The 26,876-nt window shown below is 36.5% G+C and overlaps 2 protein-coding genes across 3 annotated transcripts; one reads left to right on the forward strand and one right to left on the reverse strand.

Moving 5' to 3' along the window:
* Positions 1 to 11,349, forward strand: LOC110459243 (uromodulin-like). Its single transcript, XM_021511409.1, has 6 exons — positions 1 to 68; positions 1,698 to 1,901; positions 7,794 to 7,952; positions 9,109 to 9,195; positions 9,802 to 9,898; positions 11,230 to 11,349. Exons 1-6 carry the CDS (start codon positions 5 to 7, stop codon positions 11,333 to 11,335), a joined length of 717 nt encoding a protein of 238 aa, XP_021367084.1. The 5' UTR covers positions 1 to 4; the 3' UTR covers positions 11,336 to 11,349.
* Positions 11,162 to 26,876, reverse strand: LOC110459242 (integumentary mucin C.1-like). 2 transcript variants are annotated; one of them, XM_021511407.1, is made up of 8 exons: positions 26,562 to 26,871; positions 25,543 to 25,752; positions 20,465 to 20,629; positions 19,112 to 19,252; positions 18,571 to 18,682; positions 17,562 to 17,641; positions 13,752 to 13,796; positions 11,162 to 12,789 (listed from the first exon to the last, which is right to left on the reverse strand). In XM_021511407.1, the coding sequence occupies exons 1-8, from the start codon at positions 26,623 to 26,625 to the stop codon at positions 12,761 to 12,763; spliced, it is 846 nt and encodes a 281-aa protein (XP_021367082.1). In that variant the 5' UTR covers positions 26,626 to 26,871; the 3' UTR covers positions 11,162 to 12,760. The 2 variants fall into 2 exon arrangements, with proteins under 2 accessions (XP_021367082.1, XP_021367083.1); XM_021511408.1 differs by lacking the exon at positions 20,465 to 20,629 and having other exon boundaries at positions 26,562 to 26,876.

Raw genomic sequence — 26,876 nt, forward strand, 5'->3', positions numbered from 1 at the left:
AGAGATGATACCAGTAATCACGTTCGTTGTTTTTTATTGTTTCACCGCCTTTCTGCTTTCAACAGCAGGTTTGTATAACATAATGTTCCCATACCATATGTATGAAATGTTTTTGTTAACGTACAGTGAACGATTAATGAAAAATAAGGGTCACAATTTATTATTTTATTCCCTTAAGTGTAAACATATTTACCATTAATCTCTTTTTTTCTAACGATGAAATTCGTCGATTATCACAATGCTATCCACATTCTTGATGTAGATTTCTTCAGTAACGAGATATTTGAATATTTTACTTAAGGATCCTCGTACCACATCACAAAAACTGTAACAAAGTATTGAAAACTGTGTTTACCGGCATGACTATAAGAAAATCCATCGCCGCCATAACAGCCATAAAGGACCCATCAACCCGTTGTCCACGGATATCTAAGGAAATCACGTACTTTATTCTTAGGGGATAGTATGTTGTTTTGAGTGACTATACTGGCGATTAGAACATGAAATTTGGTTTGAACTCGAGACTGATAGGCGAGTTTGACGCCATAGTGTTTGTGTTAAAAACGGGTCGTGGCTAAAGTGCAATGGGAGGAGCTTAGCAAGATTGATCATGATTCTATCGCAGATTAGAACATGTCCGTATTCAATCAAAACACGCGTTGCAAACGAATCGTGTTAAAATGCATAATAACTGAATTTCAACGCTTGGTGCCATGATGCATGTTTGGTTAAAATCACTTTTAGACTTTGTAGTATTCCATATCAATCAAGTAACTAAAAGATTGCGCTAGTATACATCAACTTGGAAGACAATTGTACAACGCGGCAAGAGTGATGGCTATTTATTATGGAACACACTGTGTTTTTGTTTCTGTTGTATTTACATCTGGACAGGCTGTTTTGAGCTGCCAAATGACAGATTGCCGGCAATGCTACAAAATACAAAAACATTTATTTAAAATCGCATGTAATAATCAGGTTGAAATAGATCTTTATAAAATAATCATTAGAAAAACTAAGTACGGAAATATCTATCCAAAATTTATTCTTGCTTATTTCGATCGGGGACTGATAGTCCACCAGCAGAGTCAACTAATTTGTTTCGTAAAGCAATGACTGATAGGAGTTTTAGCTGTTTGGATTTAACTATTTGTGAGAGGTGAATACCGCAAAAAATATAAACAAATCTGTCAACCCAACAAAAATGCTTCCGTCTATATTCCTTCACTTTTAGTTTCCACCAAAGGAGATAATATAAGTAATGATTTAGCAGTTTCACTAGTTGTCTCCCTGCTACAACCCGTTACATGCCTCACACACAACAGGTAGCACCATTTCAAAATTTAGTTTTTCGATGCAAAAAAAGAAAGTAAACATTTTACTAGATCATAGTTGCCTATTAAAACCATTTACAGTGTGTCAAATTTACATTTATTAATTACAACATATAACATATTTTAAACTAGTATTTCGAGTAAACCAACTAGACATTCTTGCCCACACATTGATGGTAAACGAACAAATATGGACACTTCCAACTTCCTGTTTGCCGGAGGATGTGAAAACTGAAATTTTAATAGTCATTAATTACTTCTAATGTACTATGTCATTTTTAACACAGGTTCGGACCATCCCAATACTTGAACCAAAAACATACTTTAGGGACATTCTATTCACTGCTACCTATTTTGCTTCAGACGCTGACCCATGCCTCGCGAGTAACCACGTGACCATTGATGACGTTTGGAGGTCTACCATTAATATGGTTACCGATGGATCGTATCGGTGTGATTCAGTCATTGAGTTGGCGTGGTACCGTTTGTCATCACTGGGTAATATAGCAACCTCTTATCCTGACCTCAATTCATGCGGTACAAGTTACCCTATTTGGATGGATGATGGTAAGTAATTATTGTACAAAGCATAACAGATTAAATTTACAAATTTTTATTGTCTTGATTTTTAACTATTTCATTATACTACCATGGTTATCATAGAAAATTTACGACACCATGTTTCGAGAAATGTAGCTTGATAAAAACTATAGGCAAGTTAAATGACATGATTTGATTATGATGATTAATATGTCCTATGGTTTCCTTGTGATTATCCCGATACTACTTTTGAGGACGTGCCATGACTTTTATTCGACTTAGATTAACATAGCAGGTGTCGTCGATGAAGCAGAAGATGTTAATCTTTCCAAAATACCGGGATAAATTAACATTGTACTTTTTCAAAGTTCTCTGGGTTAAAATTTCCTACTCTCATTTTTTGTTTGATGTAATCGATTTTGAGTTCAAATTATGGTGTTAATCGTTCTTCGATATTGCCTTGTTTTCTTTTTGGAAGTTAATTCGACCTTTCCCTTTGTTCATTTTGTGAAGAATCCAGGCGAGAATTTATTTGTTGATTGTATGGGAACCTGACAACAGTCGGTAGATTCTATAACAGACTCGTTATTTTACATGTCGTCAGAAACTGAGGAACCGTGGATGCGAGACGCGTGAAACTGATAGCGTTTGAAGCAAGTGATGACATAAACAATGATATTTCAGTAATTTTCATGATTTACCTTCATTTTTCCTATTGGCTCCAACCCTCTTTCTCAAGAGGGGACACAGCCTCCGTTTAAACTACATGGGGTCAACTTGGCTGCTCAATGCTTTCGGTCAAAGGGTCTGTTTCCAGTAATGTTAATTCTCCATAGGAGCCTGCCCCCGTATAATTTCTTATCTAGCTCAACTACTGTTTTTTTCTTTTCCGAAGAATAATTTTACACCTTTCCGACACCCAGATTTCATAATTTCAGTGAAAATGTATTTTTATAAAGTTGTCAATTTCAGCATCAAAGACATAAGTTCGTAAATAAAAGAAGGTTATCTCGAAATTGTAATTCGCAACATAGTATAAATTTCTTTTGATAAATATTTCCAAAACATCGTGTTTATTCATAAAACAAAAAAAAAAATATTCTCGGATGAAAATGCACTTGCAGAGACACAATTATGAAGAAAAATGCCATAAAATTGCAATTTTCTCCCGTTATATAGTTTTGGATGCAAATTTCCATCAGAAAATCGGATAGAGCTTTACTTGTTTCATATGTGTACCAAAAATCAGCTAATTCCATGTGGTGGAACGTTCTCATATCGCCGCCTGAATGTGGTTGTAAATTGAAAGAAAAGGGGAAATGAGTAACAACCTTGTCTGAAACCCTATTATATAGCTTATTATATACAAACTTTTATATTGAATATCAGAGCGGATATTTTCATGACAGTTTTATGATGTGTAACGACTAAATAAACAGTATCGATATAAAGATTTACACTGAGGACACCCTGATACATGAATACTGTTCTATCTCAAGTTGTCCTCTTCTGAATTTTCTGATCGTGTGGCCTTGTACATTTATCCGTATCTTCTTGTCTTTGTCTATACGTTTACGGAATCATTGACTCGACGCTAGCTATTCTTGTCTCACTTTCCTTGTTTTATTGTCCCATCTCCAAAGCGTTGTGGCTCTGTCAGGGTTGGGACCCTGACTTGTCTCACTTTCTTTGTGCCTGCCGACCACGCCACATCGAATAGATAGATTATCCATATGAAATACTTTATTTTGTTCTAAGTAATCAATCAATTCTGCGCTTCTTGGAGGTATTGAATGTGATTTATTATATTGTCTTGTTATTTTGTGTAATTAGTTGTTCGTTATTTATCACACATTTTCGCATAATTGTACCAAACTACTAAGTATTAGCTGTTTACAGCAATCATCGGTGGCTTGCTATTTTGTTACTTTATCGACGCTTCATAAACCAATCGTTATTGTTTCAAGATGGAGGGTAAATGTGTTGGAGAAGGGTGTCAAGTATACTTCAAGAAACGTAGTGGCAATAAGAACAGAAGTGCACGCAATGTAAATAGTCCACAATATAAATGGCTCCTAGATACGCTGGTGCAACAAGGATTGATGTCAGCAAAGGAACAAGCACTTATTTGCCAGAAGTGCTACATGAAGTATCTTCGGAACAAAAATCAGCCTGAACCTGAACCCGAGCAGAACCAGGAAATAGAGGAAGAAGACGACTCCCCGTCCCATATCCTGCCGTTGCTGACCCTTCATGATCTTTTGAATGGATCATCTTCACACAAAAAATGCTGTCTCTGTCTTGTTACCTTTGCAAGAAATGGAACAAAATCATCAGTCTTACCAAAACGTGCAAGACATCACCTGATCTATTCACACAAACTGTGGTGTCCCACCTCATCCCGCGTCTGCTCCATTCACCTTATTGGTAACGACTTAGATCCGTCTACAGAGGTTGTCCTTGATGGTAGAGGTTCCTTGGAATCTCAGTTACCATCAAAATCGTCCGAAATCATTAATGACCTCCTAGAGGTGTCGCACGTCCTTTCACAGAACCAGTCTGCGTTTACAATAAGCTTTTCTTCTCTTGATGACTCGGCATGCATGGCCTGGACAGGTTGGTCCAAAGATCAGTTCCTCGAAATCCACTCGCACTGTTCCCCATATCTTTCATCTGGTATATATACCAAGACTACACACGATGCTCTATTACTGTTCTGGGTAAAACTGAAAACCGACATTTCCTGGAGTCAGTGTTCTTCTCTTTTTGGAATTTCCAAGTCAAGTGTGTCCAAAACTTTCCACTCCATAGTACAGGCATTAGACACATCGATAGTCCCACAATTTCTAGGTCCGGATCACTTGACAAGAGAACAGTTGCTCGGGCACAATACTGTCTTTTCAGAAGCATTTTTTGGAGATAAAGCCACTGCCATATTAGATGGCACCTATATTTATATCCAGAAAAGCTCCGACCACAAGCTCCAGAGAATGTCCTACTGTGGCCAGAAGAAGAGAAACTATCTCAAATTCATGAGCATCGCCTTACCAGATGGCTACATTCTGGACACAGTAGGACCATTCACTGGCAGCGAAAATGATGCTACAATTACAAAAAAAGTCATGGACAAGCTAGTTACTTGGCTACAACCAGACGACAACGTTGTCGTTGACCGAGGTTTTAGAGATGTCCTACCAGTTCTCGAAGCCTCTGGCCTCAATGCTAGCATGCCGTCATACCTGAAACCCGGTCAAAGTCAACATTCTGACGTCCAAGCAAATCTTGACAGAACTATCACCAAATCGAGGTGGATTGTGGAATCCTATCATGGTCGTCTGAAACACTGGACGTTCTTCCGAACGCAATTGGTGTCTAACAGCTTTATCAATGTCATCGAGGCTTTGCTTCGAACCGTCACAGCCTGTCTGAATGGTATTAGAGGACCGATCTACCAGAGATCTCCAGAGAGAGATGCCAAAGATAGGCTAATGGCTGAACGTATGAAGGACCGTTTGACAACACCGAATGGTTTAGCTCAGAGAGTCAAGACAGATCCGGATCTATCTAGACGGGCAAGGTCCGAGTTTGTCAAGATGGATGCATCTTCCGTACTGTTTCCCCGTCTCGATCTTGATTACTTGAGAACCATTACGTGTGGAACGTATCAGATATCTCTGGCTCCTGGTTACATCGCCGAACATTTAAGTGATGACGGAGACTATGAGGTGTGGCTTTACCAGCACTCCCCAGACCTTCTCCGATGTCAAATACATTCTCGACACAAAAGCCAAACGAAATATAACGTTTGGATACGGTTCACCGTTTCACCCGATGTTGAGGCCCCAATAAAGGACTACTACTGCCAGTGCCCAGTTGGAGAGAGAACGATGGGAATGTGTGCGCACATCTCCAGTATCTTGTACTACCTTGGGTATTACAGGACGCTGGAAAACCCTCGACCATTACAACCACAGGTAAAGAAATTCCGACAAAACTTGAAATAGTTTTCCATGCGGCAACGGAGTGCATATGTCGAAAGTATGTTTGGGGCTCGATATGAAAGATCCCCGTTACCATGTGACTAACCAAACTTATAAATATAGGTATTATACAATCGCCCGTAGCTATGAACACTCCCGTAAATGCGAAAACCAACCAAAATCATAAGGAACACGTTTTGTTTGTTGTTCTGTCTATTTGTCAGCCAATGTCTTCAACCACGGGGACTTGTGAAGTAGCCATCTTGGATTTTTTTTATGAAAAAGTGTTTCTCTCACTTTTTTTCATATCTGTGTACATATTCTCAACATACCGAGCAAATACTCTCGTTTTTTTGTTAATTATCTAAAGAAAGTCGAAAATCGGCAATTCAACCATAGGCTAATTCAACCCAACATTTGAAAATGTTCCACCACTTACATTTTGATGATTTTTCCTCTCATCAATAGCATATTACGTACTGTTTAATAGGATAAAAATTGGTTTGCATCCAACGCCCATAAAAGGGTGTATTCTCTAAAAAACACAGTTTTTGTGTCTAAAATGTTATCATCGAAAATGGCATTTTTGAGATTGTTTCTTCCATAAAACAGCCAAATGGCGCGATGGAAACATGATTTTTTGTCACAATCATGCCATGAATGTATTCTTTACGGTGACCATCATTTGATTAGATTTTCATTAATATTTTACATAACATGCACATTTTATCAACACTTAGACAGCTTCTGAAAGGTACAACTTTGAGGAGCCATAAAAAACAAACCAAGTGACCTAAATCTTTATACTTTATAGATTTGTGACCACAACGGCATGGGCAATGCACCACCAACATGAAATTTGAATCAGAGAAGGGGCCGTTTTGGAAACCGGCCCTTTAGTCAAAATTCAAAAAGCCAATTTAGGCTAATATTGTTTTAAGGATGTACTCTTCTGAAGTTTCAATCACGTTCAAGTCTCGTTTTGATTTCGTGTAAGGGTTTTTGTAATATTAATCAAATTACGATCAATTTCAAACACGCATCTGAAAAAAATGTCAAAAATCAAGATATCTCGTTTGTAGATTTTTTTCCCCAAGAATTTTAAAAAAACCTACTATTTCCGCGGCCATTTTGAACATGTGTATTTATTCCGCTTTACGAAAGGCCAAAATATTTCACATTTTTGACACTGGATTGATCACATACATCTTAATCGTGTCGCCAAGTTTAATTGAATTAAGTTCATTTTTGCTGTACAACTTCATTATGTTCAATATAAAGAAAATAATATGTGACAAAAAAATGAAGCACACGGACCCCAAATTTGTATGGCTGTTTTAGAAAGAGTGACATATTTTCTTTTGATCTGTAAACTATTTTTGAAAGTTTAATAGCAGAACGTTTTATTAAGCGTTAAATCTGCCAAAAATGGTGAAAAAAAAGTGTTTTGTCACTGAAAAATAAAGGGTAGGGGAAACTAAAATTGCTTTTCTGAGTTAATAGAATAATTCAAAGAAATTTTACTTCCATTATTAAACGAAAATACTATGTTTGTCAATTTTGCAAACATTCATACATATCTGATATCACACTTGGAGGATATTGTCTGAATTTGTCCTGCAAAAGGTTAAAAACTGCCAAATTCACTTAAAATAACATATTTTGTCAAATTGGTATCTTTATCCGGTCATTTCCAAACATACATTAATTCTATAAGTACTAGTTCATGGAATTGCAAACTAAATGAATTAGATGCATGGATTGTACACTATCTAAAACAATAGAACGATAATATAATGACGTACTTTTTGAGCTTGTCACAGATACTTTTCACTGGTGAGCTGCAATGAAATTATAAAAATCGATATTTATTGATGTTCTCTGATACATTGACTTTCAACCTATTTTGTAACCTACAGAAATATCTGGTGGTTTTCAGTTTTACCAAGCACCGGTACTACTAAGACTGTGAAGATGTGCATGCGTTCCCTGTTTACCTCTTGTCATAAGACGTGGTCAATACAACTGAAGAATTGCCAGTCTTTCTATGTATACGAACTAATACCAACTTCTTTATGCCCCTCAGCTTATTGTTTCGGTAAGTTAAGTACATTTTATCATTGGTTTAATGATTCTTACGAACTTCGATTGTAAAACATTAATAATTATGTTATATCGTCGCTCCATCTGCCGGCGACGTTGTGTAATGATATTTTCTTTTTCTGTAAATCTTTTTAAAAGCATATCTCGATCTACGCACCGTCGACGTAGCAAAATGCAGTTTTATCATATTATTTTCTTTCTGCCTTTTTTAAGATTGACCAATAGGGCCTTTAGTCTGATCTTGTAACTCCCTGACTTGACTGTTTCGACCTAATGTTTCATGACTGTATTAATTTGCTTTCCTATTGTACAGGACGATTATTTCTATCCAGTCAGGCCGATATTGTACTTTTCTACGCCTTTCTTCCTGCTTTTAGACTCCTTCAAATTGTTCACGTGTCCCAAATGTACCCAAAAAGCAGTCTATGTCTACGACTTCTCCTTTATGAATCCAATCCAGACTAGGGCTAGCTAAGCCCCTGAAGTTTCAATTGAGAATATTCTTTATAAGTCTTCAAGGCCTGCATATTCAGTCAGGGTATTTATAACCCTTCAGTGCTGCTGATCCCTGATATCATCGTGTGGTTAAAGCACTACAGTCAGAACATATATGTTGTCATTTCTTCATCAAAAGTAATGAACAACAGTCTCACCAGCCATTCTAGGTGTGAGACACAATATATTTGTTCGATGTGAAAAGGAGAACAGGGAAGTAACTCATACTACAATACGTTCCTGGTGACGAGTCCGGCGAAGTTAATGCAAAACCTCCCTGATGAAATACACTTATTGATTTATTTACTTCTGATAGGGTTATTGGAATCCTACTGTATTACAAATAACCTAAATGGTAATTTCAACTTGTGTATCATCTTCGAATAATTGATTCGGCGTTTCAATAAAGCAAATAAGATGAATTGATAGGGATTTATTTTTGGTAGTTTGTGTGTGTCGGTTTCTTGAAATTATCAATAAAGCAAAAAATACTTTGAAATACATGGGCAACTACTTCGATTATCATATTTGCTTCTTTTATGTAATTATATAAAGTTATGGTCATATATAACTGATATAATGATAGAATAGGTAAAAAAACCTAGCGTTGTTATGAATGTTTGCATTCCATTTTAATTGCGTTATTTATTATTTAGATGCATTACCTGCCGTCCTAACAACTACCACCACCGCGTCTTATATATCAGACAATACCACCTACGGCTCACCATCAATACAAGCGGGTACGTCATAATATCTTACTACTGATTGAAAACAGTTAAACAAATATGTTATAGGCTCTGTAAATGATGTTTTGTAGCTAGGAATTATCACCGATTTTGACTTCATACTGTACATGTTTGTATTTACGTTTTATCAATATACAGTACATGCTAGCGTTTACTTGTTCATCCAGATACCATACACGTTTAGCTGTTTTATGTCGATACGATTCACATTTATTACTATTATTTATTCCGATACGATACACATTTTCTTTTTCATTTACATGTGGATACAATACGTATTCAACTATTTATTTATGACATCTGGATACGATACACGTTAAGTTTATATCTAGATAGATATTCGGTAAGTTTATATCTAGATAGATACACGTTAAGTTTATATCTAGATAGATACACGTTAAGTTTATATCTAGACAGATACACGTTAAGTTTATATCTAGATAGATACACGATAAGTTTATATCTATATAGACACGTTGAGTTTATATCTATGTAGATACACGTGTTTCTTTGTAATTTTTAATCTAAATACGATACACATTTGCCTGTTTTTATAACTTGTCTTATATTTTGCATTGCTGATTTCTTATATATACTTAGACATCCCTCAGGCTGGAATCACACTGGGCGCACTGCTTGGTGCGCTTATTGTGATGATACTAGTTGTTGCGGTACATGTGACGGTTATGATAGTTTGGTAAGTGTAACAATTAAAAGAAAATGCAGAATAAAATATTATATTCTATGTATATAAATATATGTATATATAGTATTTTGTGTGGTCGATGAGTCCTATCGCTCATTATATGTATCCTTAACTTAGAATATGCATAACACAAAAATATTGAATCCCTTAGAAACAGAACTACCTTAACTGGATATGGTCAAATCAATACACCAGACTTTTGAATTCATTCATGGTTCCATACATTTGTATATTTCCTTTTTGATCATTTCATATAAAAAACAATTTACCATGGTTTTCATTCATGATTTCTGTAATTTCATGATGATTTCCTGAGCCTTCAATATAAATCAAGTACCTATTTCAAAAACAGCATACTGCTAAGTAAAAACGAACGTAGGGTCCAATTTTGGCCCTGGATCCAACAAACAAATGATCGTCGGATGCGTACTACTTGCATAGATAATAAAGTAAAATAAACGCCGCAGTTTGGGAGAAGGAATTTGTCAAACTTTAAAGGCAAGCTGTTCCTATAACTAGACATAACTATGAACATTTAAACAACAAAATATATAACGGAGAGATAAACGGTTACCGTTTAAACAATCATATATCTCAAAATTTAAAAAAGAAACATAACGTCACTGATATAACACGCGCATGTTAAAGAATATCCTTCGACTGGCTGGTACCTATTTACAATGAAACATTCATCTTGGAATCGTAAAATTATGTACATATTGAATTAATAAATAAACCATAATTAAAACTGTGAATCTACTACCAAGCGAAGTGTGAAAACGGAGAAAAATGGAATGTCTCCGCAAGTCAAAATGGCGAAAGGGGAAACCACCTCTCGACCAGGTAGTAAAAGGATGTCAAATATGGAAAATGTGGGTTTATAATTATTTGACGATGAATAGATAATTTGATCAGTTTACAATTCAAGCTTTAATGTTAAATCGAATAGTTGAGCGTTTGCCCCTGTGAGGAAGGCTTTGGGTTCTGTTTCCTGACCGAGACATACCAGAGTCTGTAAAAATGCTGGTTTCTACTCCTGCTTAACGCTCAGCAATTTAGAAGTGGGACGATTGGTTCGCCCGTTGTCAGTATAATGTGACCGGGTGGGGTGTCCTGCTTGTTGTCTTCGGCAGTTTGTTTCAGTGAGGTAGCACTATAAAGTCGGCATCAGTACCANTCAACCAAGTAATAAAAAGAGGTCAAATATGGAAAATGTGGGTTTATAATTATTTGACAATAAATAGATAAGTTTGTTTATTTTACAATTCGAGCTTTATTTTATATCAAATACTTCGATAAGTAATGTTTTTTTTCTATTACAGCTACAAAATAACAACCAAAAACAGAAATCATGCTGATGATCAGGTCGATCCTCATCACGAGGTCCCCATGCAGGCAGGAATCAAAGTGGAAGGTTTACCAGCGTGACGTCATTGTTCAGTACTTAAACTGAAGTGATACAATAGTACTTGTTTCCCAATCATCAGAGTGAATGTCTTTTGTAATTATACATATCGATTGACACGAATACTTTTATTGTTAAACTTAGTGATACAGCTAGATATCTGGGTTAAAACGATTACTTACAAGAACTCTGCTATCCAAAATATTCATCCCAATTTACCATTATACTTGCAGAGTTTGGTTCTGTTTATAGTAACGATGCAATTTGGTGAATTTAAAATGTAGCACACTTGTTTATTGTGATGTATAAGTGGGACTCATCAGAGTCAAATACGTATTAGGATAGTATAAAAACGCATTCCACTCTGAATTCTGAAGGGATGTTTCAATCGCGACTTAACATAATTACGGCAACATATAAAGTATAAATTGTAGCTCATGTTATTTGTTGCAGAAGCCGATTTTCATGTGTTTAATTTGTTTATTATCATCACATGCAACAATTATTTCTCGGTACACAATATATCCCCTGATACTTTTAAGATTAGATTTTCGTATTTGATGAATGGATACTCAGTTTTCAGATGAGATTAGAAGAGTATTATTGCATAAATTGCTCCTTATACCAAAAGAGTCACTTTTTTATTACATTATTGCTAAATTCCACGGATCTTAATATCAAGCAACCAAACCTTAAATGAAATTCTTCAGATGTAATATGATTTGCCACGGTAGAAGATAGAATAGAAAATATGCAGGCTATTTATGACTTCTGTTTTAAAAGATTAATTTTTATTTCATTACAAACTGAAAATAAAGGGAACGCATATTAGCTCTTCCATTGTAATCAATATGAATTGCAGTACCATGTTCATATAAATAAATAAATAAATTTATTGCGTTTGAAGGAATGAATGACTGAAAACACTGCAATAATGCAATATGATTTATGCTGTATAGTAGTTTGTCTAACTCAAGTTAGTTGAACGTGAAAATAAACCATCATTAGGTTGGTGACCTTTTGTCTTCCAAAACGTTCAGATGTTATGATTAGAAAACTATATATATTGTTTCTGTTTCCGATCGAGAAAACAATTTCCATGAACAATGACGTCACAATGGAAGTTAACGTCACAAAGCACTGATGCTTGACATCATAAGTAGCAGAGTGAGCTATGAAATCCTGTGTTATCTACTAATTGGAAACCAAATCTCCAATGAGTCGGAAGTTAGGGAACCTGTAGAGGTTGTATGAGGAATATACACATTCATCTGTCATGGGAAATACAATGTCTCTCATTTCCTCTCTTGTATTTGTTTCTTTTGCAGCTTTCGGCTCAGATGAGCTCCAATTCCCTGTATAAGCTGTTAGACAGTTTTGCCATAGCTTGATGGGGAACTATAACGAGAATTGGTGATTTTCAATAGGGTTACACCGTGGTATAATCGTCATTCTCCCTGTAGGTTATCAAATGCACCTGTAAGAGAGAAATCAATTTTTAGGTGCATCAAATCAACCAGAAATGTAATAAACAACGTTAAAACAAACTATTCGGGTTCCTCAGCTTGCATATTTAGCTGTTCATTCTATTAAACCTAATGCTACACATCATAAAAGAATCAGGATCTTGATTCGATAAAAAAAACCCACATCAAAACAAAGCATTACCTATTACCATTGATATTCTCTCCCTACTGACAAACAACCAAGTATTGCTAATATGCATATGCAATACTAGCATGTGCTCCCGTACACATATAGTTTAGATAAACATACATGTTTAACGATTCAAGCTTGCTTATATGTCAATCAGGAATATTTCACAATCAGCGATTACAGGAAAAATGTTCTAGAGGAGTACAACATCCTGCAATGAAATACGCTTTAAAAAAATAAATAATCAATTAATCTTTTCTTGCTAGGCTTGCTGGTACTTCAACTGTAACTTCACCATATCTATTTGTGTGGGATGACGTTTTTATTATAAATCACAGTTATGGTGTACGTGATCTGTTTAAAAAATTGTGGAAGTCTCAATAGAAACACCGTTACAAGTAAAGGAAAACTACATAATGATAGAATTGGCAGATATTGAAATCAATTTGTACACTCTGAAATACTAGTCCTTTTCGCCTCCCATTCAAAACGAAATTTAACACTACCTCAATATGGTACTCTTAACCAATTGAATAAAAAGGAATAAGAAATTAGTACGGGAAATTATGACGTCAAAATAACATAAGGTAGCTTCCTTAGTGATGGGCATAAACATTGAGGCATTTGATAAAGAGGCTGTGCCATTAAAACGTTGTGCCAAACAAAAACATATTTAATGACACTGCCTCAACAAAGCTCAACAGAATATAAATAAATTGTATGTGACGCATACATAAATAACACGGTATGTGAATGTCTAAGATATCAAAAGCACATACGTACCAGGAGGAGGGTAAGTAGGTTGAGGTACCAACGTTGTGTTACATCCTGTGAACGAAGAAAGTAGTGTTACATTTAATTTCATGATAGTTTATAAATGAATGAATAACTATTGTTTCCTTTTAGTTTAGAATTCCTTTTTCCTCTTTTTGCAATTTGGATGAAACTAAAATATACATTAATACAATACTATATCAATAAAATAAAATAAAACTATGCAGCGTAAAATGATGACTTATGTGGGAGTGTCTCATATCTGTGCAAAAATGTGGCTGTTAATAAAACACATATGTGACAGGTGCACGTTATTGGTAACACATAAATGCTTCAGTGACAACACAAAGGTGACAAGTGAAACAACATCAGTAGCCTTAGTGACACTACACAAAGGTGACAAGTTAAACCACATAAGTAGCCTTAGGGACACTACACAGAGGTGACAATTGAAACCATGTCAGTAGCCTTAGTGACACTACACAAAGGTGACAAGTGAAACCACATCAGTAGCCTCAGTGGCACTACACAAAGGTGACAAGTGAAACAACATCAGTAGCCTTAGTGACACTACAAAAAGGTGACAAGTGAAACCACATAAGTAGCCTTAGTGACACTACACACAGGTGACAAGTGAAACCATGTCAGTAGCCTTAGTGACACTACACAAAGGTGACAAGTGAAACCACATCAGTAGCCTTAGTGACACTACACAAAGGTGACAAGTTAAACTTCAACAGTAGCCTTGGTGACACTACACAAAGGGGACAAGTGAAACAACATCAGTAGCCTTAGTGACACTACACAAAGGGGACAAGTGAAACAACATCAGTAGCCTTAGTGACACTACAAAAAGGTGACTAGTGAAACTACATATATAGCCTTAGTGACACTACACAAAGGTGACTAGTGAAACCACATACTTAGCCTTAGTGACACTAAACAAAGGTGACTGCTGGTACTACATATGCAGCCTTAGTGACACTACACAAAGGGGACTGTTGGCACTCCATACATAGCCTCAGTGACACAACACAAAGGTGACTGTTGACACTACATACATAGCCTGGGTGACACTACACAAAGGTGACAAGTTAAACTTCAACAGTAGCCTTGGTGACACTACACAAAGGGGACAAGTGAAACAACATCAGTAGCCTTAGTGACACTACACAAAGGGGACAAGTGAAACAACATCAGTAGCCTTAGTGACACTACAAAAAGGTGACTAGTGAAACTACATATATAGCCTTAGTGACACTACACAAAGGTGACTAGTGAAACCACATACTTAGCCTTAGTGACACTAAACAAAGGTGACTGCTGGTACTACATATGCAGCCTTAGTGACACTACACAAAGGGGACTGTTGGCACTCCATACATAGCCTCAGTGACACAACACAAAGGTGACTGTTGACACTACATACATAGCCTGGGTGACACTACACAAAGGTGACAAGTTAAACTTCAACAGTAGCCTTGGTGACACTACACAAAGGGGACAAGTGAAACAACATCAGTAGCCTTAGTGACACTACACAAAGGGGACAAGTGAAACAACATCAGTAGCCTTAGTGACACTAAACAAAGGTGACAAGTGAAACCATGTCAGTAGCCTTAGTGACACTACACACAGGTGACAAGTAAAACCACATCAGTAGCCTTAGTGACACTACAAAAAGGTGACTAGTGAAACTACATATATAGCCTTAGTGACACTACACAAAGGTGACTAGTGAAACCACATACTTAGCCTTAGTGACACTAAACAAAGGTGACTGCTGGTACTACATATGCAGCCTTAGTGACACTACACAAAGGGGACTGTTGGCACTCCATACATAGCCTCAGTGACACAACACAAAGGTGACTGTTGACACTACATACATAGCCTGGGTGACACTACACAAAGGTGACAAGTTAAACTTCAACAGTAGCCTTGGTGACACTACACAAAGGGGACAAGTGAAACAACATCAGTAGCCTTAGTGACACTACACAAAGGGGACAAGTGAAACAACATCAGTAGCCTTAGTGACACTACAAAAAGGTGACTAGTGAAACTACATATATAGCCTTAGTGACACTACACAAAGGTGACTAGTGAAACCACATACTTAGCCTTAGTGACACTAAACAAAGGTGACTGCTGGTACTACATATGCAGCCTTAGTGACACTACACAAAGGGGACTGTTGGCACTCCATACATAGCCTCAGTGACACAACACAAAGGTGACTGTTGACACTACATACATAGCCTGGGTGACACTACACAAAGGTGACAAGTTAAACTTCAACAGTAGCCTTGGTGACACTACACAAAGGGGACAAGTGAAACAACATCAGTAGCCTTAGTGACACTACACAAAGGGGACAAGTGAAACAACATCAGTAGCCTTAGTGACACTACAAAAAGGTGACTAGTGAAACTACATATATAGCCTTAGTGACACTACACAAAGGTGACTAGTGAAACCACATACTTAGCCTTAGTGACACTAAACAAAGGTGACTGCTGGTACTACATATGCAGCCTTAGTGACACTACACAAAGGGGACTGTTGGCACTCCATACATAGCCTCAGTGACACAACACAAAGGTGACTGTTGACACTACATACATAGCCTGGGTGACACTACACAAAGGTGACAAGTTAAACTTCAACAGTAGCCTTGGTGACACTACACAAAGGGGACAAGTGAAACAACATCAGTAGCCTTAGTGACACTACACAAAGGGGACAAGTGAAACAACATCAGTAGCCTTAGTGACACTAAACAAAGGTGACAAGTGAAACCATGTCAGTAGCCTTAGTGACACTACACACAGGTGACAAGTAAAACAACATCAGTAGCCTTAGTGACACTACAAAAAGGTGACTAGTGAAACTACATATATAGCCTTAGTGACACTACACAAAGGTGACTAGTGAAACCACATACTTAGCCTTAGTGACACTAAACAAAGGTGACTGCTGGTACTACATATGCAGCCTTAGTGACACTACACAAAGGGGACTGTTGGCACTACTAAAATAGCCTAAGTGACACTACACAAAGGTATCTATTGACACTATATATATTGCCTTAGTGACACCTAACAAAGGTTACTGTTGACACTACATATATTGCCTTAGTGACACCTAACAAAGGTGACTGTTGACACTACATACATAGCCTGGGTGACACTACACACCGGTGACTGTTGACACTACATACATAGCCTGGGTGACACTACACAAAGGTGACCGTGACACTACATACATAGCCTTAGTAAAAGTTCATAAAGGTTACTGGTGTACGTGCTGGAAATAACCTGCACATTATAGGCGCCATTTCTTAAATGCATTTGGTGATAAAAACTAAATGAATAGTCCTATAGGGTCACTATACTAATATGACTATTCAATGTTACTGGTCCTAAATAATGTGTCTGGTGTTACAAAAAAATGTACCATACATGGCCTGAGTGACACTACACAAACGAGACTGATAAATGTGAATAGTGACACTACACAAACGAGACTGATTAATGTGAATAGTGACAATACACAAACGAGACTAATAAATGTGAATAGTGACACTACACAAACGAGACTGATAAATGTGAATAGTGACAATACAAAAAACGTTATTGGTGACATTACACCAATATGTTGAGTCCAATGAATGTTGAAAATTAAAACAAATCCATGAATTATGATACCACAAATAAATGCTTTGTGGCATCGCATAAATGTGACTTGTGATATTACACAATTGCAATACTATATAAGTTTCTATCATTTTTAATCATTTACCATCTTGTCACTTACTTGTTATAAAAATATCATTAGTTTCTTCTTCTGATGTATACTTAAAAGGTGAAACGCTATTTGAGACAAACTTCGACTTTCTTGAATTCATGAAATGAAGAAAAAACGTCATTTTATTGTAAAATTAGAACACATGCTGTCACTTATCTTAGGAAAAACAAACATTTATAAAGGAATGGATAACTATCTTTGTAAAGTAGGAAATCAGATCAACTGTATTGTGTCTGATTAAAACAAAAGAAGAATATGAATAGTCAGGTATCTTAGATGTGAAATAACATTACCAGAGTGATAAATTATAATGTAATACATGTATAATTAATAGTCAAATATCGTTAACAAAGTCCTAAATTACAATAACAGCAATGAAGCTATCAATCAAAAATCTTTGAGATATATAGTTGATAAACTTACATTTTCTCGATCAAAACGTTTTTCGTTTTGTTTTAGATGCAAGCACAAATGGCGTTTTTCATTATTTTATCATTTCTCAACTGACGATTAGTTCTTAAATGGTGACTATTGCATGGAATTTCACCACAATAAACATAATATATGCTGCATAGCTCACTACCACGCGTCATCAAATACACACTGAAATGCAAACAATAAGCCCTCGTCTTAGAAGGCACGGTAGTCTAGTGGTAGGACGACGTACTCGTGACCGAAGGATTGCGAGTCATGGAACGGTTCTGTGTTGTTCTTTGAACAAAATACTTAACACTGCTTGTTCTAGTCTACCCATCTGTACGTGGTTGGGCATTGCTAATTTTTTGAACGCTAGCTGTGAGCGCCGAAATGGCAGCACCGGATGTATACTCCCCAGGGAGTTGAGAAAGATATTGGCTGGTTGCAAAGGTCCCAAAAACCACGGATGATAATTTTTGAACCGCTTTGAGATGACCTACGAACTAGGTTGTGATAAAGCAATATATCAGAACCTCGAATAACTATTATTTAATGTAAATACCAAGTAAGATAACTCTTCATCTATCTTCAAGGCACTTACACGATCAGAATAACTGTTACATTGATTACAATAGCTGCAACTATGACAGCTAATATAATACCCGCAAGCATAGCATCTGAAACGCCGGTGTCTATTGGAACACCGTCACTCACTGTAAAAAAAAACAAAAAAAACCCCATGTATTTATATGTATTTTCACCTTCTCCCCCCTCCAGACGTTTTATTTTAAATTGGAATATCGGTTGTATTTTAACATCTTTGCCATGAGCGTTAAATGTTTTACTTTATCATAAACACAGAAGTGATGATGGCATAGGATTTGTTGAAAAATTAATTGTGCAAGACATTGATACTTTAAACGTTCTTATTTTAGCGGACTCAAATTTTATTTTTAGTCGACGTTTTACAGATTAGCGCGTTGATGAATTGCCCCGCTCAAAAATATGCAATAAAAATCTGTATACAGAAATGTCAATTCGCACAGCTGTTTTAGCGCAATACCTGTAGTGCAGAGGGCGCTAAAATTTGAATACCGCTAAAACCTGTACGTTTGCAGTAAACTATCATTTGAATACTTAACCATAAGACTTTTCAGATGCTATTGTTGTTGTTGTTGTTGTTGTTGCTGTTGTTGTTGTTGTTGTTGTTGTTGTTGTTGTTGTTGCTGTTGTTGTCGCTGTACATGTGGACTCTGTTGCACAGGGTGTAGCTGAGATAGTATCTGAACAAAAAAACAATATTTGAGATGCAATAATTAGAAATTTTACAGTTTACTTGCTACTGCATATTGCGTGGGAAAAACAAACGTCTCTATTTAAGGCCTGCGAAAAATACATATGTCCGTCTTGCTTCTGCCGAGTGCGAAACTTCAAAACACTTATGCCAAAGGTTCAAATGACTTTTCTTTTTAATCACATTGGAATCATTGAAAAAAATAGCATTCTCTTTCCTACAGGTTAAATAGGTTGTAATTGTTTAAGCAAATTGATGACCTGACTCTTGTTACACTGCACAAAGTGATGGTACAATGGTGACATTTTCGGACTAACAACGTGTTTTTGTCTTTCCCTGCGTAAATCAAGACAGGATTTTTTCAAAATAACAGAAACATTGATGCACCTGTAAACCGAGAGAGATGATTCAACTAATGGTTCGGAAACGTCATACCTTCCTTAGGGAACGAGAAAAGCCAATCTGAACATAAACAAATTACACTTTGGTTGAAATTTCTCGGTATATATATGCACGGTGTAACATTATTACATATCCCTTTTTTCCTCTTTCTAAACAACTTTCTTCTACCTAATGTCTCCCTTTTGGCCTTTAGTTGAGCATTCCCCCCTGTGAGGAAGGCGTTGTGTTCTGTCCAATGGACGAGACATACACGAGTCTGTAAAAACGGTAGTTTCTACTCCTGCTTAACGCTCAGCAATTTAGAATTGGGACGACTGGTTCGCCCGTTGTCAGTATAATGAGACCGGGTGGGCTGTCCTGCTTGGTGTCTTCGGCAGTATGTTTCAGTGAGGTAGCACTATACAGTCGGCATCAGTTCCGCGCTATCACAAGGAGACAAACACGAACATATCGCAGCCTCCCAAAACACACACCCATACACTACACGCATGCATCTTGCACACATAGAAGACCGTCCTTAAATGACCATAGCTGTTGATAGGACGTTGAACAATACTAAACCAAACCAAACCAATTATTTATTTTTTATTATTCGACATTTGTCAATGTGTTTCAAATATATATTTCGATTTTCCAACATTTACTGCAAAAGGTCTGTTTTTCATGAATACTTATTGTTGCGGTTGTTATTCACAAACTGTAAAACAATAGCTCTATACGTGTATATATGTACGAAATTTTGAATATACAAACTTCGTGGTTTCACCATACTCATACATTGTAGCAGATTTTTTCTCACCAACGCAATAACCCTGGGGGCATGCCGATGTCTCCTGTAGATAATACACACGGTAACCACAACAGTTCTTTACTTTGATGGCAATAGTTAAGTGACAAGTACTGAACGTTGATACAACACACGCAGTCGTGTCCACTTCTCCATAACAGTCGGCCGAAATATTCCCTACAAAATCAATGATACATGCAACATTTAAGCATTGAACTGTTTTTGTATGGTATTTATGATCTATTTGAATGACACAGCTTTGCAAGCAAACAACATAACAGTTCAATACTTATATTTACGTTTTGTCTGCCTCTTATGTTCTTTTTTAACTTTTAATTTATATTTAAAATTAAAAATGCCCGCCTTATCGACGGTCCACACAATTTCGTTCAATAGTTTGAACAGCGTATTGTCGCGTGCTGATTGGCAAACAAAGTAGTACTTTGAAATTTTAACAAACACTTAAATTTTATTCCACAATTCAGTATCAATACAATTGCGTATGATATGTCTACAGGGTGATTTAAGTTTATCAATAGAACTCTGAGCTGAAAGTTAGATTTGAAATTGTTTCGATTTTTCCCCGGAACAAATATCGCGCATGGACAAATACAGTGAACGCCGTAAATCCGACCTTGCCCTCCACGAGGGAGTTATTTTTGGAAGTTAATTCGAACTTTTCTCTTTGCTCATTTTGTGAAGAATCCAGGCGTGAATGTATTTTTGATTGTATGGGAACTTGACAACAGTTGGTAGATTCTATAACAGCATCGTTATTTGACAAGTCGTCAGAAACTGAGGAACCGTAGCGTTTGAAGTGAGAGATCTTGCGACGGAGCATAGGTTCGTTACAAAGGTCTGAAATGTTTATGTGTGCTGTGACTCATATCAGTAGGTCTGTAACACATGTGTCAGTAGGTCTATAGAATATGTGTATTTCAGACATTTGTAACGAACCCCTGTTGATCAGTGCAGTGTAAAAGACGATATTTCTGATAAATTGCATGAGCGTTAAATTGTTTCCATTGCCGGCATTGGTGATTTCAACCGCATGGACAAATACAGTGAACACCGTAAATCCGACCACGAGGAAGTTATTTTTGAAAGTTAATTCGAACTTTTCTCTTTGCTCATCTGAAAATGAAGAACCGTGGATGCGAGACGCGTGAAACTGATAGCGTTTGAAGTGAGTGATCTTGCGACGGAGCACAGGTTCGTTACAAATGTCTAAAATGTATATGTGTGCTGTGACTCATATCAGTAGGTCTGAAACATATGTGTCAGTAGGTCTATAGAATATGTGTATTTCAGACATTTGTAACGAACCCCTGTTGATCAGTGCAGTGTAACAGACGATATTTCTGATAAATTGCATGAGCGTTAAAATTGTTTCCATTGCCGGCATTGGTGATTTCAACCGATGTGCATTTTGTACGATATTGCAGACCTTGGTCTTGTTTTCGTTGTAATAAAAGCGTTTTTTTATTTTATTTTTTATTTTGCACATAAATTTACAATGACATCGTCAAATCTCACAATGCCCAGCGATATTTCAGCAGCCGTCATGTTTATTTATATTAGATATTGTAGTTCCGGTCAGTGTCGTATTAATACGCTAAGAATTGTGTCTCGTGATGCACGGTAATTTAAGTCCCATCAACGACACAGCTTTCAAAGAGGCTATATAGTGACAATGCCATGCAAATGTAAATATATATATATATACACCAACACACATGTTTCCACTCTTACACACATATGTATATACACTAACAAACATACGTATATATACCAACAAACATTTTTATTATCTGTCTGATGGTTTTTCCAAGCCCTGATTGGAGGAGCGACGTGATGTAACGAGTTATTAAATGTGTTACAGACCGCGTTCTATGAATAGAAAAGTGTTACAGACCGCTACTAAAAATTGACCCGAGTATTTTCACAGTTTTCGATCAACAGCCAATCAAATAATCGGTTACGCACCGCATTCTATGAATAGAAAAAGTATTACAGACCTCGACCTATAAACAGGAAAGTGTTACAGACCACTACCAAGGATAGGCCTATGCAATTCCCCAGTCAGTCTGTGAATCACACTACTGAATTCAATTAGTTTCTGCAAAGAAATTACCTCATCAAACTCTGAGCTATGGGATGCAATTAATAATGACAATTGTGCAAATAATATTTATATGAAATTAAATATCACATGGTGTATGTTATTTTGTATTTGAAGTCCTTCACTCTGTAATTAAAAAATGGTCCTTGCTATCCATGTGTTTATGACATAACAACGTATTTATCGTATTGTGACAAACAGTTGTTAACTTCATTTATATCAGGGACAGACCTCATCTGAAGCCCAAAATCGTAAAGTACATACACACATACGTATACACACCAACACATATGTATCAACACCAACACACATATGTATCCACACCAACACATATGTATCATCACCAACACACATATGTATACACACCAACACATATGTATCAACACCAACACACATATGTATCCACACCAACACACATATGTATATGTACACAAACACATATGTATTCACACCAACACACATATGTATCCACACCAACACACATATGTATCCACACCAACACACATATGTATCCACACCAACACACATATGTATATGTACACAAACACATATGTATTCACACCAACACACATATGTATCCACACCAACACACATATATGTATCCACACCAACACACATATGTATATGTACACAAACACATATGTATTCACACCAACACACATATGTATCCACACCATCACACATATGTATCCACACCAACACACATATGTATATGTACACAAACACATATGTATTCACACCAACACACATATGTATCCACACCAACACACATATGAATATACACAAACACATATTAATGCACATACCAACACATATGCATGCACACAAACGCACATATGTATGCTCCAAAACAAATATGTATATACACCAACACATATGCATCAACACCAACACACATATGTATACACACCAACACATATAAATAAATACACCAACACACATACATTTACACAACAACACACATGTTAATACCGCAAGACACATATGTATACACCCCAACACACATATGTATACACACCGACACACATGTATATTCACACCGACACACTTTGTTTACACCCCGACACACAAATGTATACACACCGACACACATATGGATACACACCGACACACAAATATATCAACACCAACACATATATGTAAACACACCAACACATATGTATCAACACCAACACACATATGTATCCACACCAACACATATGTATCATCACCAACACACATATGTATACACACCAACACATATGTATCAACACCAACACACATATGTATACACACCAACACATATGTATCAACACCAACACACATATGTATACACACCAACACATATGTATCAACACCAACACACATATGTATACACACCAACACATATGTATCAACACCAACACACATATGTATACACACCAACACATATGTATCAACACCAACACACATATGTATACACACCAACACATATGTATCAACACCAACACACATATGTATACACACCAACACATATGTATCAACACCAACACACATATGTATCCACACCATCACACATATAAATATACACAAACACATATGTATGCACACCAACACACATATGTATCCACACCAACACACATATGAATGTACACAAACACATATTAATGCACATACCAACACATATGCATGCACACAAACGCACATATGTATGCTCCAAAACAAATATGTATATAACCAACACATATATCCACAAAAAAACTCATATGTATACACCAACACATATAAATAAATACACCAAGACACATACATCTATACAACAACACACATATTAATACCACAAGACACATATGTATACACCCCAACACACATATGTATACACACCGACACACATGTATATTCACACCGACACACATATGTATATACCCCGACACACATATGTAATCACCCCGACACACATATGTATACACACCGACACACATATGTATTCCCCCGACACACATATGTATACATACCGACACACATATGTGTTCACCCCGACACACATATGTATTCACCCCGACACACATATAAATATACACAAACACATATGTATACACACCGACACACATATGTATCCACACCAACACACATATAAATATACACAAACACATATGTATGCACACCAACACACATATGTATCCACACCAATACACATATGAATGTACACAAACACATATTAATGCACATACCAACACATATGCATGCACACAAACGCACATATGTATGCTCCAAAACAAATATGTATATACACCAACACATATATATCCACAAAAAAACTCATATGTATACAACAACACATATAAATAAATACACCAACACACATACATCTATACAACAACACACATATTAATACCACAAGACACATATGTATACACCCCAACACACATATGTATACACACCGACACACATGTATATTCACACCGACACACATATGTATTCACCCCGACACACATATGTATACACACCGACACACATATGTATACATACCGACACACATATGTATTCACCCCGACACACATATGTATTCACCCCGACACACATATAAATATACACAAACACATATGTATACACACCGACACACATATGTATACACACCGACACACATATGTATACACACCGACACACATATGTATTCACCCCGACACACATATGTATACACACCGACACACATATGTATACACACCGACACACAAATGTATCAACACCAACACACATATGTATCCACATAAGCACACATATGTATCCAAACCTACACACATATGTATACACACCAACACATATGTATCAACACCAACACACAACATGTATACACACCGACACACAAATGAGAGCAAGATTTAGCGTAGTGAAGCACTTGTATGAAAACTGTTATTTTCTGTAAATTAAGCTTACATGCAGATTGCATTTATTTCATATCCGAGAGCCCTGTCTTTTGGCAATGAAATTTCAAAAACAAATTAAATCTTACCGTTCATCCACACCGGATTCAGCGTCCCACACTGAGTGGTCCGAATGACTCCGCTTGTGGCTAGATCTTCCCCAGCACCACCAGATATACGGTACCACTGTGAAGTTAAAGTACTGTCGCATCGACTCTGTGAAATGTCTGGTTCTTCATAACTTGGTGAACTGGTACCAGTCACAGCATAGTTTGCATAATTTGTACATGGATCTGCGTCTACAATGCATTGTAAAATCTCGTTATCACGACCGTGCGTTGTTTTGACGAAAATAAACAAAAAACAATTATCAGGAAATTGTAGTTTTTAGGTAGTTCAGTATGTAACATTAACATCATGAAAGGGACTGAGTTTTAGGTCTGTGTCCGGATAATGACCGTCTGTGAATATTTAAGTTTGTTCTAACAACAAAGTGGAGTATAATCATAAAATGTTTTGTGTATACCTTTAACCTTTTGAAAATTTTAGTCGTTTTCGTTAAGTTGACTAAGCTTTTAAAATTTAGCTCTGAATAGTCAATGACGCTAAAAGCCGTATGCTTTATCTAGTCTAAGTATTAATATATGCTAGTTAAAAATACATACATGTAGCTAAGGAACCCGGAAACCGGACAAAAGGTCCGCATTATTTTTGTTTTTGTTTTTGTTACCTCCGTGTGAGGAGGGGTTATACGAGAGTGTAAAAAAGTGAGGTAAAAAAGAAGAAATTACAGTATGAGAGTGTGAAAAGGTGAAAGAGAAAGAAATGAACAAGTGTTTATTTGTGAAAAAATAGAGAGTGTTTCATGTATTGTGGGTCGTAGCTGGGGCAGCCCATCTCCAGACGACCCACGAATGATGTACATGTATGCATGTATAAAAAAAATAAAAAAAATATGCTAGCTCTAAATCCTTCTATTTCGTGATCAAAACAAACTAGTAAATATCAGAACAAATTAACTTAGGTAAATTGTTTACAAAAAGATAGAAACACATGTCTGTTAGTTTGTGATCTACATAAGAGTAAACAAACGAGACAAAACACTTACCTGTTTTAACGACACAGACAAATATTAAGAAGCTGAGACTAAGTTCCTTCTTACTCGGTGACATTTCTAAATGTTATAAACTTCCTGGTACACATGTTTTCGCTTACTATGTTTTCTGTGATTGGTTCATTAAACAAAATACAATTCATGGTTTTTAAGCACGCGTCGATTTTCCGCGAACTGATGCTAATCTGTTCATATATTACTGCTAATAATAGGCACTTGGGTTAGCGAACGATTGAACAAAGACGTCCTTATTACGGGTAGGTGCACTCGACCCAGTGTCTAATATTGGAGTAACGTTTGTCGAGTATT

The sequence above is a fragment of the Mizuhopecten yessoensis genome, unplaced genomic scaffold, assembly GCF_002113885.1.
Source record: "Mizuhopecten yessoensis strain PY_sf001 unplaced genomic scaffold, ASM211388v2 scaffold9987, whole genome shotgun sequence".
In the NCBI taxonomy this organism is placed as follows: Eukaryota; Metazoa; Mollusca; class Bivalvia; order Pectinida; family Pectinidae; genus Mizuhopecten; species Mizuhopecten yessoensis.

What these genes read in the sequence shown, in the direction of transcription:
- LOC110459243 (XM_021511409.1), top strand. Translation starts at nt 5, where the DNA reads ATGATACCAGTAATCACGTTCGTTGTTTTTTATTGTTTCACCGCCTTT. An exon ending in CTTTCTGCTTTCAACAGCAG is followed by an intron (nt 69 to 1,697) that starts GTTTGTATAACA and finishes ATTTTGCTTCAG; the next exon opens with ACGCTGACCCATGCCTCGCG. An exon ending in CCCCTCAGCTTATTGTTTCG is followed by an intron (nt 7,953 to 9,108) that starts GTAAGTTAAGTA and finishes TTTATTATTTAG; the next exon opens with ATGCATTACCTGCCGTCCTA.
- LOC110459242 (XM_021511407.1), bottom strand. Translation starts at nt 26,625, where the DNA reads ATGTCACCGAGTAAGAAGGAACTTAGTCTCAGCTTCTTAATATTTGTC. An exon ending in GAATCCGGTGTGGATGAACG is followed by an intron (nt 20,630 to 25,542) that starts GTAAGATTTAAT and finishes TTGATTTTGTAG; the next exon opens with GGAATATTTCGGCCGACTGT. An exon ending in ACCTACTTACCCTCCTCCTG is followed by an intron (nt 12,790 to 13,751) that starts GTACGTATGTGC and finishes TCTCTCTTACAG; the next exon opens with GTGCATTTGATAACCTACAG.